Raw genomic sequence first — 14,924 nt, forward strand, 5'->3', positions numbered from 1 at the left:
CAATGACTTGCAAAACTTTAAAGTGCTCTGCTGATAAGTTTTGAATTAGCCAAAGAACTTATTCTTGGAATTATCCTTATTATTAAAAATAATTTGATAATAAATAAGTACATATTGTAGAATTTTCCTCTTTAAAATAAAAAACACATATTTAGTTTCTTAATCGTAATAGGAGGTTTTTTTTATTTTTATTTATGTTGAATTTTTAATATGCTTATAATTGCAGAACACATGAACTTATTGTTTTAGATAAGGAGTTACGAAAAGTAACGAGTATAAAAGTATATTTGGCGAACCGCAATTCAAAAGAACTTAAAGTTAAAGTTAATGACATATTTTTTAAATAATTCAATTGGTCTCACAGAGATGCAACAATGATGAGCTTTAACGCAAACATTTTATAGGTATAGGCGGAAAAGATTACGGACTGACGGGATCTTTTTGTTACACATCGGACACTTATGAGTTGTGCGTATGGCACCCTCGATACACACGCGGCAGAAAACGTGGCCGCATTTGGTGGATACCGGTTCACGGCGACGAACACTATCCAAGCAGACCGGACAATTGTAAGTATCATCCTCCTTTGATTGATCAAGCTGCCGGCGCTTGGGTGGCGAAATACCCTCATCATCTACGACTTCCACACATGAAATTTCTTGATCAAGACTGCGGCGCATATTTCCTGTGGGACCTGTAGCTGGACGTGTGCGGCGACCGCCCGAGGGCCCATCTGGGGTACATAAATCGATTACAGCGTCAGGAACACGATTTCTAGCCGAGCGTGGTGGTGGAGCCAATTCCAAATTAGATAAATCAATCACCTCAACTGGTGAAGTTATATCTAAAACATTTAAAAAGTGAAAAGGTCAATTCTTCCTTGTTGATAATCTTGCAATTGTACTTACTGAATGTACGACGACCGGATCGCTCAGCCGTTGGGGTGGAGGTGGAAGGCACAATTTCAACTTGGGCAATAACATCCTCGCAAAAGCGGTTAACTGAAAATCGGTAACTGAAGTAAAAAATATAACATGATCAACAGAGAAGGGACATACTGCGATCTATTTCAGCCTCCATTTGGGCTACGTCAATTGACAAATTTGATACTGAATCTCTGTTACGTGAGTCCTCAGACGAACTGTCCATTCTAAGTCTTATTGAGTTAACTTGAAAGGAAAATCTAAGTGGGTTGGAGCCTGAAGCTGAGGCTATTGAACTGGAAGAAGAGCTTGTGGACGAATCGCTTGAGCTTGAACTGCTGGAACTTGAAGAGCTTGAACTTGAACTGGAAGTTACACTTTCGGCGAAGGAGCTCTGGCTAGCTCTGGAGGAGCTACGACTATAGCGAATGCCGGCAACTTCGTAAGAGTCTTCAATTTCCAGTTCCTATTAAGTAAAACAAAGGTTACAACAAATTCTCTTGGCACAGCGAGCACTCAAAAACGAAAACATACCAACCAATTAGAAGATGCATTAGACATCTTATATCCTCTACCAAATAATTTTTTATTTTTGTTAGTAAGTTTACGAAATATTCACAAAATCGCGGGGTGACATACGAGGCTTGCTTTTAGTGATGACACTTTAATAACAGCCAACTAATCGAGCAGGGAATAACACTAGTATGGTTCTGAAAACAAAAACTAGTATAATTCTGAAAGTCTTGGGGATTTTTGCAGGTGCAACACGGTCACACTACCGGCACGTCACCAGTCAAAATAAATAATATTTTTGATTTTCGCGATCCCAATGTACATAAGTAAGTAAAACAATGGACAAGGACACCTTTACGCTGCAGTCCATCCGGCAGAACCTCATCGATAACAATCTTCAGGCAAAGGCCATAATACAGGTTAATATACAAGACGGCAGCATCGAAGAACTCAAAGTCTAAGCTCCAAATTTCAGGATATACTAAACAGCCGCACTTCGATCGCTGAACTGGAGGAGTTGAACGAAGCAGGTAGAGCCAAACTTTCCGCCATTCGAAAGAGCATCGAGAGGTTAGATGACTGGGCACGGGACACTGCAGACGCTTTGCTAGCCAAGGAAGTGGACAACCATCGCGACCAGTTCTCCAAAACTCTGCAAGCGTTCCGGAAGGCTAACGTATCCACAATGCTGGAGATAGAGAAAGCCAACCGCGAGGAACTAATGGCTATAACTGGAGAGAGTGAGCTACGCCAGAGGACGACGGCACGGGCACGTCACAACCAAGGCACGTTGGTGTCGCAAGAAAACGACGTTACGGAAAAGATGTTGGCTATTTCTCGACACCTGTCGGAAACGACTCAGAAAAGTGCCATTACGCTGGAGACATTAGTGGCTTCTTCTCAAAATGTGGAGGCCACCAGCGATGAGCTGCAGAACACGGCCGGCAGCATTTCAATGTCTGGAAAGCTTCTAAAAAAATATGGACGCCGCGAGTGCACCGATAAAATGCTGCTTTTCTTTGCCTTCTCCCTATTCCTCGCTTGTGTCTTTTACATTGTGCAGAAGCGTCTGTTCTAGACCAGCGATTCCTTTTGTTGCCTAAGAATTAGCTTTAGAGTAAGTGCTGCGCACATGACCATAATTATAAGCACCTAACCGCTCGTATTTATATTTATTTAGTGATATTTCGAAGATGTACATTCAATATGGCTTATGCTAAATATAGAGCAAGCTAAAAGGGACACTTGGGTACTCCGCCCGGATTTGTGAAGCCATTAGTGTTGACCACGCGGCAAATGTCCTTGTAAGAGCGTTGACGGTCCTGAGGTCGAGGTCGTGGTGTTTGTCTATAAGCACTTTCGTAGTAAGCCGGGTATGAAGGCTGGGCTGGAGCAGTTGGATAATAGTAGCCACCAAATCCAGGAAATAGTTTTTGCAGCACAGTGCTACAGCTGACGTGACTAAGTACAAGAATGCACAGCACCAGAGTATAAATTATTTTACGCATGGCTACTCTGTCCAAGATTCAACTTCCGAATAACATAGCATGATAGGCGATTTGCATTGTATTCATCTGCCCCACTTATGAAACTTCCGCGACCTTGTACGGAGTGGGAAAGTAAACGACAGGTCAAGTCTATTCTGATTTGCTTGGGAAGCTGATAACAGAATTGCCTACCTCAGTCCACAGAAAAATTATAATGCAAACTCGTGTGACATTGTTTGTTTCAAATGTTGGACGATGTAAATATGCTTAAGTTTTTTATTTTGGGTAAATAAATATAATAAATATTACAAAAGATAAAAATCTAATAAACTTATTAAAAATAAACACAATTTATTTTAGGATTTATTTTTAAATATAAATTTTTTAGCCGCCCTGATAATTTTCTGGTATTTTATATTTGGTATTTAATGTGCAAACATTTTTCAACACTGGATTAAATAAGTTGGCAGCGCCAGCAATTTGTGTTTAGTTTTATAAAAATATCAATTTCTCCGTTTATTTCTTTTCTTCAAAGGTTTTTCTAATTTTAAGGAAAATGAGCACCGCTGTTGAGGGGGCTAGCAAAGATGCTGGCAAGTTGCTCAATTACTTTGCGCTGCAGACGTCGTTTGAGGTAAGAAATACTGCTACTGAACCGGCAAAAAAAAACTCATGAAATAATAATAATTTCAGAAAACGCTGGAGCAGGCCATTGCCGACAAAAACGTAGAGTTGTTGGTGCAAGCCTACAAAAGCTTTGCATCCAACTCAGACAACGATAAGCGTCTTCCTATGGACCATGCGTTCCGGGTGTTGCTGATGAAGCGACTGGAGGACGATGTGCAGAGTATTGGCGACCTGGTGCGTCTTTCTGTGGAAGCCACGCGGGCGGAGATTGTGTCAAACACCAATCCTGTAGTGCTCCTGGTTGACACTTTTGAATTGGTCACCCTGGACAAGTGCCAGGAGATCTTTTGCATTGTCGAGGAACTCGTCGAAGTTTGGAAAGAGGACATATTCTTTGCGTCGTGCAAGAACAACATTCTGCGAATGTGCAACGACCTGCTGCGCCGTTTGTCGCGTACTCAGAACACTGTGTTTTGCGGCCGCATTCTGCTCTTCCTCTCCAAATTCTTTCCATTCTCCGAGCGTTCGGGCCTTAATATAGTGTCAGAGTTTAACCTTGATAATTACACTGAATATGGGTTAGACAGCAAGGACCACGATGACAACGATAATAAGGAGCTGGAGGACACTGCCGAGGACATTCCGCTGAAAATAGACTACGACCTGTACTGCAAATTCTGGTCGCTGCAGGAGTTTTTCCGCAATCCCAACCAGTGCTACAGCAAGGCACAGTGGAAAATGTTTCAAATGGTAAATGGATGAAAAACATGCAACCCCTTAATTCACTAATTTAAAACTATCCCCTTTCAGCACACTGAGAATATCCTCCAATCGTTCGCCAGCTTCAAGTTGGAGGATTTGCGTCAAAGTACCAATGACACTGCCAGTGAGTCTGGCCAGGCAATGGAAATTGACGACGAAGCTGTGGACTCTACGGCCGTTTCCACAGTCAACAAAGCCAACCACTTCTTTGCCAAGTTTCTAACAAACCCGAAATTGTTAGCGCTTCAATTGTCTGACTCAAATTTCCGACGCGCAATCCTTGTACAGTTTCTTATACTTTTCCAATACCTTCAAGTTACTGTGAAGTTCAAAAAGTAAGTATCACTAAATTGTAATCTTTTAAGACACCTATCTAAATAATAACTCTTGCAGCGATTCGTATACCCTTACAACGGATCAGACTGACTTTATCAAAGACACTGAAACACGTGTCTACAAGTTGTTGGAAGAAACGCCTCCCTATGGCAGAAGGTTTGCCCGTACGGTCAGTCATATGCTTCAGCGGGAGGAGATGTGGAACAATTGGAAGAACGAGGGCTGCAAGGAATTCAAGAAGCCGGAGGAACCTTCCACCGGCGACGAGGACTTAAAGCCCCCACCTGCGAAGAGACCTAGACGCCCGTTGGGCGATTCACTGCGAGATGCAGCTCGTCAGGGCAAGTTCTTCTTGGGAAAGTAAGTATCACGAATTAAAAATGGAGGCCAAATCAACAAGTTCATTTTTAGTGAGAACCTGACTCGACTGTGGAACTACTCACCGGACAATCTGCAGGCTTGCAAGAGTGAGCAGCGCAACTTTCTGCCCCTACTGGAAACATACTTGGAGACACCGCACGACAAGACTGATCCCGCATTTGAGTGGCGAGCGCTGCGTTTGCTGGCCCGCCAGACACCCCATTTCTTTACTTCATTGTCACTGCCGTCCAACAAAATATCCGACTATTTGGAACAAGTACGCAAGCGGCTCGTTCGTGATAAGGAACCCAAGACTGTGACAACAGCATCCAACTCGGACCAAAACAATGGCCTAGCCACAAATCCTCATCCTGAGAGCGAGCAGGACGCGACCGTGGCACTTGAACCGGAGCAAGGTCTCGAGGTGGAGGACACTGAACCAGTAGAAGAGACGGATGAGGCACCGTCCCATGAGAAGCCTCTGATGGTTACTCGCGAACACATCGAAGAAGTGGCACCATTGATTGGCGAGCCTTGGATGAAGGTCGGCAAGAAGATTGGCTTCAAGAACGACGAGCTTCTTTACTTCCAGATGGAACATCCAACAGCAACAATAGCCTGTGTTCAGATGCTTACCAACTGGATATCGGAAGATGATGATGCTACCTTGGACAACTGGGCGTACATGCTGGAGGGACTGGAGATGAACACAGCCGCCGAAGCGGTGAAGGCCATTATAGAGCGCGAAAAGAAGTCGTCTGGTTCAGCGACAGAGCCCAACCTTGTAGATAGCTCGGATGGCAACGACGTGGAAGTGCTCTCCGACTAGGATCTCTAATTCCCAGAACTCCCATTAGTTAATAATAAGACAGCACTAGTTTCGTTCCAATCATCAAATTTCTTTATCACAAGTAAAAGTATGGGTATGATCACTCTCTCACCCAGCCAGAGATCAGCTGTTACCGATCTTCAATTACCTCTCAGCGCTTCTTGGGAGCAGGCGGGCCATTCTGTCGAGGCTTGTTATGAATCATCGTTGCACACTTGGGTATGTGTCGCTCGGCGGCCTGCTGATTGAACCGTCTGTTACAGTGCGGGCACTGAATGTAGTCGGGGTTCTCGGACGGTGGAGGCGGCGGCAGATCACTGAGCTTCCCACCACGAGCTAAATGAGCCTGCACCTGCTTGGCAGCCCGTATCGACTGGATGAACTCTTCGTGCTTCTTCCGCCAGTTGTTCTTCTTCACGCCGGTGGTCAGACCCTTCTGCTGGGCCGCACTGCTATACGAGGACTGGGATCGAGGCATCCCCTTGGATGGCTTCTTATTGAACTTCTCGGCTTCCGTGCCCATAACGCGCTGCTTGGAGGCATCGAAGATCTTTCGCTTGGTACTCAGGGTTTTCTGGCAAACCGCCTCGTGCTTCGCCAACCGGTCGGTGTTGAAATGTCTTGCACAGAACCGACATAGTGCAGTTCCCTCAGGAGCTGTTGATGGTCCTTGCTGTGGACGAAATGCATGGATTATATTAGATGTGTTGGTCATCCAACTATTGCAGATACCTACCATCCTGACTTGTTTGGCTGGCGATTTGGGTTCGGCCTGATCCGGTTTGTGCATTTATTGAGAAACAGGAAATTTTTGTCTGGTTAGAAGTGGACGGAAAACGCCAAGACATTATGATCACTAAACTCACCCGACGACTCATAGGCGGCGACATTCGTTTATCGGCCGGCGGACTAACTCCTCCACCCACCACCCGTACTGATTTTGACGCTCTGGCGCTTGTCTGCGGCGAGGAGGCGGATCGTCGTCCCATGGGCTCCTGAACAGGTGGCGTTTTCCGCGTCACCACCGGCTTCAGGTTGCGATTGGCATTCACATTCCTGGGCGTGCCGTACTTATTGTTGTTGTTATTATCGTTGACGATACGCCTTTGGATCGTACCCGGCTCCTTCAAACTCATCGTGGATATGCCCTTTGCCAGCCGATTCACGGACGGTTGTGTCCGGGCTTTGGTCTGGGTCTGGGTCTGGGCTGGGGGCGATGGCAGGGTGCCAATTGGCTTTAGGGGATTGCTGCGATCAATGCCCGCACCACGGCGACGCTCGTCGAACATCTGGCGCACCTTTCCATTGCCGATGAGCCGGCTGGTGGCAGCACTGGGTGCTCCTATGGGTGTCAGTTCATCGGCATGTGTCTTGGTTGCCACAAGCTCCCGACGTCGCACTTCCTGCTCCTGCTGTGTTCGTTGCTGGAAACGCATCTAAAAAGAAGTTTATTTTTTAAATTAGTAGATTTTTTATGAAAAATATGTCTTAAAATATTATTTTATTTAAAATTAATATTTAATTCTATAAGTTTTTTAAAATTCTTTTTAGTTTCACACATTATCCAGCTTACAGGAGCCGAATTGCTGTTATTTGGTGGGCCACATGGTGGCAGGTGACTCAGTGCCTCCATGAGGCGTCTGGCGGCCCAGGACTCGTTCAGCTTGAGTGGCAGGATATGATCCTGGCCAAACTCTGACTCAAAGTCGTAGTGGTGGAGATGGCCACCGATTTCGATTTCGTCCACGTCCGGCGACTGCAACATTCCGGAGCGGAGAACGCGTGTCAACTGAGTGAACTGGAACCGGACATTAGCGCGTCCATTTGGCCCGAGTGGAGTCATTAAGTGCACAGGACTCACAGGTGTGTGTGGGTGTGTGTTTGTTTTTTTGTTTACTTGTCTATTATGGCGATGAGGTAGTGGCGAACCTCCCACCACTTGCACCCCTGCCCAAAACCCCTACGAGTATATCCTCCGAATAAATCCGTGCCCACTTACGTGCCGCCAGTACATAAAGCCCCTCGCCACTCGACCCGCCTGGGCGAAGGAAACTTTGTCCGGTCGACCCCTCGCCGGTGCCGGTGGCGGGGCAAAGTATCCCGTCGAATGGGCTGTGCGAGTGGGTGTGGGCGTAGCAGTGGGCATGCTCCCTCGCACTGTGAGTGTCCCTCTATCCTAGCCGTGTAATTGCGGTTGTCTTCGGCGTCTGTTTTCCTGGTAGTGGCCTTCGAACTCAGCCATGGCCACCTGGCAAGTCAACCGTTGAGCAAAATAAAAAAACAAATGGAAATTCTTTGTGAATATCGGACACTTGAGAAATCCTAGCTGGCTGTCCTTTTGTTCCCTTTGCTGGATGGCTTGTTTTTGTTGTTATCCCTGCATGCCAATAACAACAAAAAATCAATGGCTGCAACGTTGCCATGACACATGCCACATGGGAAACACACTCGTACACACCCTCGGCTCTGTAGGGGTTCAAGCAATTGTTGAATGCCGCAAAAGGACGAGCAGCGCCCAGGTGACAAAGGACCTTCGCATTGTCCTTTACCTTTCTCTGCCCGTCACCCCCCCGAATCAATGGGCGATAAAAATCGCGCGCGCCACTCTTTTCCCAGCTGAATATTTTTGATTGATGAATTGTGGTTGGGCGAAAAATATGAATTGTGAGATCACCGGGAAAAATAATTTATTCAAAACTTAAATGACAAATGTTGCACCATTTAGGAATGAAAAAATAAATATGCAATTCAATAAAATTAATTTGCATTAGCAGAAGAACCTTTAAGAGTAATCTCCCGACACTAAAACAAATCATTTTCATTGCAAACTTTTAAAGATTACATTTTTTTAAAGCCTATTTGTGAAAATAAAGTAATTTTAAGGTTGAAACCCTTTATATTTATCCTTCTTACTAACATTCGGCTATTTTCTAATGATAATAGTATATCCCTATATGTTTTATTCAGCTCCCAATTAAATATTTTTCCCAGTGCCCTAATGTTTATTTGCTTTCTTAATGTCAACCCTTTTTGATTATCGAGCCACTCAACCAGCGGCGTAGTTGAATCTATTGTAATTACACCTATAATTGGGGAGAATCGTTCCACCCCTTTTTCTACATATCGGCGCCTCTGTGTGGCGTTAACAGATGGCGGGGTTCAAGGAGCGCCTTTTGTTTCGTTGCGGGGGCGACAAGAGTTCCCATTACCAAATATGAGCACCAGCAAATACAATTTAATTAGCTGGTTTTTCGCTGGGAAACTTCAGTGTTGGCGGCCGAAAATAGAACTCCCCAAAAATCGAGAAAGCCCGACTCGACCCAGTCCATTTATGGAGCATCACGGAAATTAAAACAGAGATCTGATAAACTAAATGCTGGACAAATAAAGGCAGCAGCAAATAAATTAATATATATGTTCTTTCAAACTTTGTGATTCATTCTATCATAAATATGGTTTCTTTTAAATATACCTATATAAATATTATACTTAAGCTTTTTATTATAGAAAGCCTAATAATCAAGATTATCCAACTTGTTAGAAACATGGCTAATAAATCCTAAGAAACTGTGGCTCACTTACCTGCATTTGCGCCAACCTTGAGGTCCTGGGATCTCGGGAACCCTCTGACGCCATCTCCAAACACAGGTAACTTTTGTCGGAGGCACCGGCTCAATTCAATTTTAGGTCGATCTACGCTAAGCGGATCGAATTCGATGCGATTGGATGCGAAGATCTCGGTCGTGTGTGGGCACCGGCCAAGGCAATGACGCGATTGAGCTTGGCTTGGAGTGTTTGGTTACCGTAGACCCGGCTCAGACTTGCACCTCCAGTGAGTCACGCGAGTTGGCGAATAAAAATTAATAATAAAAATGCTACAAAACAGCAGCAGCGACAGCAGCAACAGAGGCGGGGCACGCAAATTGTCGCCAGGAGGCGTTAGTAGAAACTCAGATATGTATGTGGGTGCCAATCTGGAAGTGGAAGTACAAGTACAATATTTATATACTGATCATATACTGATCAAGCCCAACTAACTGATCAAGATCCAGACCCAAGCCCAGACTCTCAGACTTACGATTGTGGGCCGATGTCCGCTCCAAATACGGAGCGATCAATGAACAAACCAATTCAATTGAATTCACTCCAAGTCGCCCAAATCGAAATGAAATTGATGAAAGGTTATTTTATAAAACTAAGATTCAGTACCGAAAAAAAAAGTATTGAAGAAGTTTGAAATTTTTTGGTATACTTGAGATACAATGTTTGGCCAAAAGTGTAATACGTTTTCTTAGGATCTGAAATGTAATTTTGATTTTCAAACTCCTCTAGTATTGACATTATTTTCCAAGCCAACTGATATGGTATATTTTAAAAATGTATTCAATAAACCGGTGATTTTTTATGTTAATAAGATTGGATTTTATTGTGAGATACATATATTATATCGTATATTGTTTATTCAGTCAAGTTATTCAAAACATAATTCACAAAGCAGCTGGCAGGTTTTTTAAATAATGGTTTGTTCTGTTTCTTTGAAAGTTCACTGGTTTTATTTTATAGAAAACTCCTTTAAATTTTCAAAACTTCATTTTAGGGCATACAATTACCACCATTCACACCCACTCGATCCGCTCCGTTCGCTCGCTCACAATAGCATTAATTTATGTATTTTTTCGGTTTTTTGGCACACGTCTTTTCGCGCTGACTAATTCTCCGCTGGCTTTGTTTGTTTGTTTGGAGCTGCGATTTGCATATAACACCGAAGTGAACTTACCAACTGGGTCGGTCGACGAAGCCGGGAAGCCTCCGGAGTCCAGACTTTGAAAGTGTGCTGAGTTTGGCAGGAGTGGAAAATTGGTGGCAGCCAGGACTGGTGGCAGAGGAGTGGACACTGGGCACGCGAGTTTATTGACACACTAAAGGAGGCACTTAAACGACGATTGAACTTTAGAGCCGGACTGGAGCTCAAAGTGGGTCACCGCAGGACGGCGGGGCATGTGGCGGCGGGGTCGTTGGTGGGCAACTAGCCAGCTGTTGGATGGACGGACGGTAATTACGTATACGCCGCGTGTCTCAGCTATTTTGGATTTTGAGTTCCGTGGAGCCCCGCGACTGTTTGCTTAGAAGTTTGCGCGCTAACTGAGACAAGATTCCATTCCGCTAACCATTCCGATACCACAGCGATGACGGGGCCCGAACAAGTCGCGAAGTTGGCGACATCGAGCGTTGCACCGCCAACTGATCTGTGGATGATGGCGTGTCGGTTGCCCCTCACCCCTGCCATAGTTATGTACATATGTATGTACATTCATATATCATTGCCAGCCCCTTTCCCAGAAGCCCCGAACACACATCCATGTATTCGGTATGCGTGCATGCGATGAAAAACAAGTATTTATCGCTCAATGACTGTTTTTTGTTTTCTTTCTCTCAGATGTTGTTGCTAAACTTTATTTGCTTTGTTTTACATTTATCAACTCAGACGCTTCACAGATGTTTTTTCGCCATTCACTGTTCTTCCTCGAGCCCATCTGAAGTCATCGAATCAAGTTTAAGTGGACAAATGTGTATTTTTAGCCAGTGCGATGGCCAAATCTCAATTAATCATAATTCAGAGGAGCTGGAGAATACTGACTTAATAATACATAGATTTTAAATAATAATAATCTGCTTATTAAATAATTTTTAAATAAATTTATAGCCTTTAATCTTTCAATATTCTGTCGTAATAATATTGTACATTTTTCAACTAAAAAAGTGTATTAAAAAATCTTTATTATTTTGCCTTCTGATTCACTTGATGACTTCTTTGTTGGCCGCTTAGCGTCTATTTGCTCATCGTTTTCATAACAATTATTCAAACGTTCATTGTTCGTCGTTAGTTTTGGGCTGCGGTTTTGAAACCATGGAAGAGCGTACGCTCGCTCTCTTAGCCACAGCTGGGGTTTTGGCCAAAAGAGTAGCGGCACTGGCTCTTGACTGGAGTTGATTGAAAATGAACCGGCTAAAGCCCCTAAAAAGATCTCTTGCGGCGGGCTGTTGAGCCTCCTTGGTTTAAGTTTGAGCTTTTCTTGAGCGGCGTCTTGTGAGTGAAGTTCCTCAGAATATATTTATAGACACATACACATCTATAGAATAACGTAGTTACTTTGCTAATTACTTTTCGGCTGTTCGAGTTATTCTTTGGTTTTCCTTTGGGGAGTGACATTTGAGATGAATCTCGAGGGGATTTGGAAGAGTTTTTTCTTGGCAAGGTGAGCCTAATTCGGAAGACCCGAAATAGTTAAGTGGATTAAAACTTCCTGGTACGATTCAACGTGTTGTGTGTGTTTGGGGGGCTTTTTACACCAATGAGTATATGTATATATTTATGCACACCGATGTCTTGTTTATGTATATGCTTGCTTGTATAATCTTTATAATATGCTGAGGTCGAGGGCCGACCATTGCTACCGACCGTCTCTAATACCAAATACTGCATTCTAGCCGGCAGCTAGCCGGATTACAATTTCAATACATTTAACAATGACACGGCAATTGCTATTTCAATTTTCAATTTCAACATCAACATCAACGACACCGACAACTGACAACTGACGATTGGTAACTAACAACGCGAACTTACTAACCTAATTGTTAGCTATTACCGAGCCGGCAGGTGACCACAGGTCGTATGCGTAACGTGACTGCCAAGATGGCCGGATTACTGGAAGCCTGCTTCCGTTTCCGGTTACAACCGATGACTGGGCCCCTGTCGCTCTCAATGCCTCTCTCGCTTGCGGATCATTTCGCATCCACCTTGGTTTACTAAAATTTCATAATTCGTAACATCAAATGCGGTTTACACGCGATGCCAGTACTACCTAAGGTACTATTCACAGTTCAACCGCTTGCTGAAAATGCTCAGCACAATAAAAATGGGCGTATCGCTCGACTTTATGTTTAACCGCATTCATATGCATTCATATATATCTTTATATATGTATACATTTATATAAATGTTTTCATGTGTATACGGTTATTCAGCTAACATCGGAAATGCAGTTTACGTGTACAATTATACTACAAAAATTTGCATCTAAAGTATACTTTTGTTTTACATTTGCTTACTTTTGCTATTAAAACATTCATATTCGTGTCTATCATAGTTATTATATTAAATGTTATGTATACATTCATTAATTTTTTTTGTTGTTTTTTCGATCTTGTTTTCGGGGTTTTGTTAATAAAGATTACAAAAATACTTTTCGGTTCAAACAGAAGAGCATTGCGGGGATTGACACGTAATTGAAGCTTGGCTGGGCTCGAGCCCTCAATCGAATCGTATCCTTTATTTAAATGTGTACGTACGTGTGCTTGTGTCTATATAGATTAGTTGATTTCACGGAGTCCATAGCGGACTCCATGCTGGACGTGCTAAGACTATGCCAAACAAGCTACCGTTCTTCTTTAATCGCTTCCGACTCAAGGCTTAACAATTTACATACATTATTTAATCCGTTTTTCCTATGCCTGATTGTCCAAGGTTGATTTAACATTTACGTTAACGTTTATGTTTATGTTTAGTTTAAAGTTTTTTGTTCTTTTGGGAATCGATTTGCTTTTTGTGTTGTAAACTCTATTACTCCGGTAGTTAACAATTTTCGTTTCATTTTATTCGGGCTAGGCTTCAGACTAAAACATCTTGCTGAGGATGTCCTTAAATATGTTCCTAAACGCTCTCGCACTTCGCCTCCTTGCCTACAACTAGCATAAGCCAACATTCAATGCTCTCTAATTTAACGTCTAAACGACAATTGCTTAAGTCTTTTAGTCTACATTTCATTTACGTTACGTTACGAGGCGGGTATACATATACATTTATTTCTTTTTTTTTTTTTGTTTTTATATATATTATATATTTCCCGATTCCCGATTCCCGATGCCCGATGCGAGTCACTTCCCTCGGTTCTGTTACTTTATTCTTATCCGGTTTTCGGTTTCGGGTTTCTCGACTATAGCTATAGGTGTTGTATACATGCATACATATGTAAATACTATATAGTTGCGTATGTGTGGGCCATGTGTTTGTATGTGTCTATGATAGCTAAGGCTGTAGTAGGCTCAGGTTTAAGGTTTCCGTTTCGTGTAGCTTTGCTCTTGGTTATTGTTGTTGTACATACAATGAATACATATACATATATACTCGTTACTCGCAGTACATAAATATATATACCTATATATACGGCTGCAGCTGTGCCCTCTCGCACACACTCGACACGCCGACAAGGACATGCAACAGATGCTTTGGGGACACTGTGTGTGTCCTGTTACCCGTATTTTACATAATATTTCGCGTTGTGTTTTTTGTTTTATCTCTAAGCGACTTGCGTGGCATGCAACATTTTGAAAACCTGCACATACATATACATATAGAGCTTAACCGCAATTCGCGCATCTCCGACTTATCCTAGTTTCCTATACATACACACTATACCATCTATATATGCCTAAACATACAGTTACAACTACAGTTACAGTTACCGTTAAAGGTAACTGGCTGGTTTTTTTTTTGTTCAAGGTGTCCGTAGCGGCGTTTTCCTTTCTGGCGAAAGTTCTTCAAAATCAAATTCAAAATCGAATCGATGTGGCATGTGGCGATTGTTGACGTTGAATGAGGCGTGTGGCACGTGTCGTATGACTTCGGGTGCATTCTTATATGCTAATTAATAGTAATTGTTTGTGTTTTGGCTTTTATATGGTGCGATTATTTCCTGGGTTGCTAACTTGTTTGTTTAATGTTGATTGATTCGTTTTATAAACTTTACATCAGTTCGGGTGGGTATGTCGATCTGTGTGAGTTAGTTTCGTAAACTTAACTGACATTTCGTCTTAAGGATGTCATATGGCTTAAGTGCTAACACTAACACTAAAGACATGACTTTGCATGAGAGTGTGTGGTTGATTAACTTGGTTTTTTGTACATCTAGAGTTCGCTTTATTAATTAATTTTTGTTTACCTGGTTTTCCTGTTTGCTGTCGTATTTGTTCAACACGCTATATAAAAATTGCAATGCCCCAATTTAAAATTTGCGTTGACAATTA

The 14,924-nt window shown here is 42.9% G+C and overlaps 4 protein-coding genes and 1 long non-coding RNA gene across 7 annotated transcripts; 3 read left to right on the forward strand and 2 right to left on the reverse strand.

The window, feature by feature from the left end:
- Positions 1-150: 150 nt before the first annotated feature.
- LOC108130043 (uncharacterized) lies at positions 151-1,615 on the reverse strand. Its single transcript, XM_017248395.3, has 4 exons — positions 1,458-1,615; positions 1,059-1,389; positions 909-1,001; positions 151-844 (listed from the first exon to the last, which is right to left on the reverse strand). The coding sequence occupies exons 1-4, from the start codon at positions 1,482-1,484 to the stop codon at positions 399-401; spliced, it is 897 nt and encodes a 298-aa protein (XP_017103884.2). The 5' UTR covers positions 1,485-1,615; the 3' UTR covers positions 151-398.
- A 50-nt stretch (positions 1,616-1,665) lies between these two features.
- Sec20 (vesicle transport protein Sec20) lies at positions 1,666-3,167 on the forward strand. 2 transcript variants are annotated; one of them, XM_070281372.1, is made up of 3 exons: positions 1,666-1,855; positions 1,912-2,553; positions 2,617-3,167. In XM_070281372.1, the coding sequence occupies exons 1-2, from the start codon at positions 1,775-1,777 to the stop codon at positions 2,512-2,514; spliced, it is 684 nt and encodes a 227-aa protein (XP_070137473.1). In that variant the 5' UTR covers positions 1,666-1,774; the 3' UTR covers positions 2,515-2,553; positions 2,617-3,167. The 2 variants fall into 2 exon arrangements, with proteins under 2 accessions (XP_070137473.1, XP_017103885.2); XM_017248396.3 differs by lacking the exon at positions 2,617-3,167 and having other exon boundaries at positions 1,912-2,601.
- A 207-nt stretch (positions 3,168-3,374) lies between these two features.
- On the forward strand, positions 3,375-5,837 carry Hpr1 (THO complex 1-like protein Hpr1). The gene is made up of 5 exons (XM_017248175.3): positions 3,375-3,557; positions 3,617-4,300; positions 4,361-4,647; positions 4,706-5,008; positions 5,060-5,837. The coding sequence occupies exons 1-5, from the start codon at positions 3,480-3,482 to the stop codon at positions 5,835-5,837; spliced, it is 2,130 nt and encodes a 709-aa protein (XP_017103664.2). The 5' UTR covers positions 3,375-3,479.
- Positions 5,838-5,886: 49 nt separating this feature from the next.
- LOC108129888 (uncharacterized) lies at positions 5,887-10,193 on the reverse strand. Of its 2 annotated transcripts, none has more exons than XM_017248176.3 (5): positions 9,916-10,193; positions 9,420-9,811; positions 6,704-7,273; positions 6,574-6,609; positions 5,887-6,510 (listed from the first exon to the last, which is right to left on the reverse strand). In XM_017248176.3, exons 2-5 carry the CDS (start codon positions 9,471-9,473, stop codon positions 5,989-5,991), a joined length of 1,182 nt encoding a protein of 393 aa, XP_017103665.2. In that variant the 5' UTR covers positions 9,474-9,811; positions 9,916-10,193; the 3' UTR covers positions 5,887-5,988. The 2 variants fall into 2 exon arrangements, with proteins under 2 accessions (XP_017103665.2, XP_017103666.2); XM_017248177.3 differs by having other exon boundaries at positions 9,876-10,193.
- Positions 10,194-10,381: 188 nt separating this feature from the next.
- Positions 10,382-11,556, forward strand: LOC138926503 (uncharacterized). The gene is made up of 2 exons (XR_011443059.1): positions 10,382-11,205; positions 11,275-11,556. It is a non-coding gene; the product is annotated as an uncharacterized lncRNA (long non-coding RNA).
- The last annotated feature ends 3,368 nt before the right edge of the window (positions 11,557-14,924 follow it).

The sequence above is a fragment of the Drosophila bipectinata genome, chromosome 3R (genome assembly GCF_030179905.1).
Source record: "Drosophila bipectinata strain 14024-0381.07 chromosome 3R, DbipHiC1v2, whole genome shotgun sequence".
In the NCBI taxonomy this organism is placed as follows: domain Eukaryota; kingdom Metazoa; phylum Arthropoda; class Insecta; order Diptera; family Drosophilidae; genus Drosophila; species Drosophila bipectinata.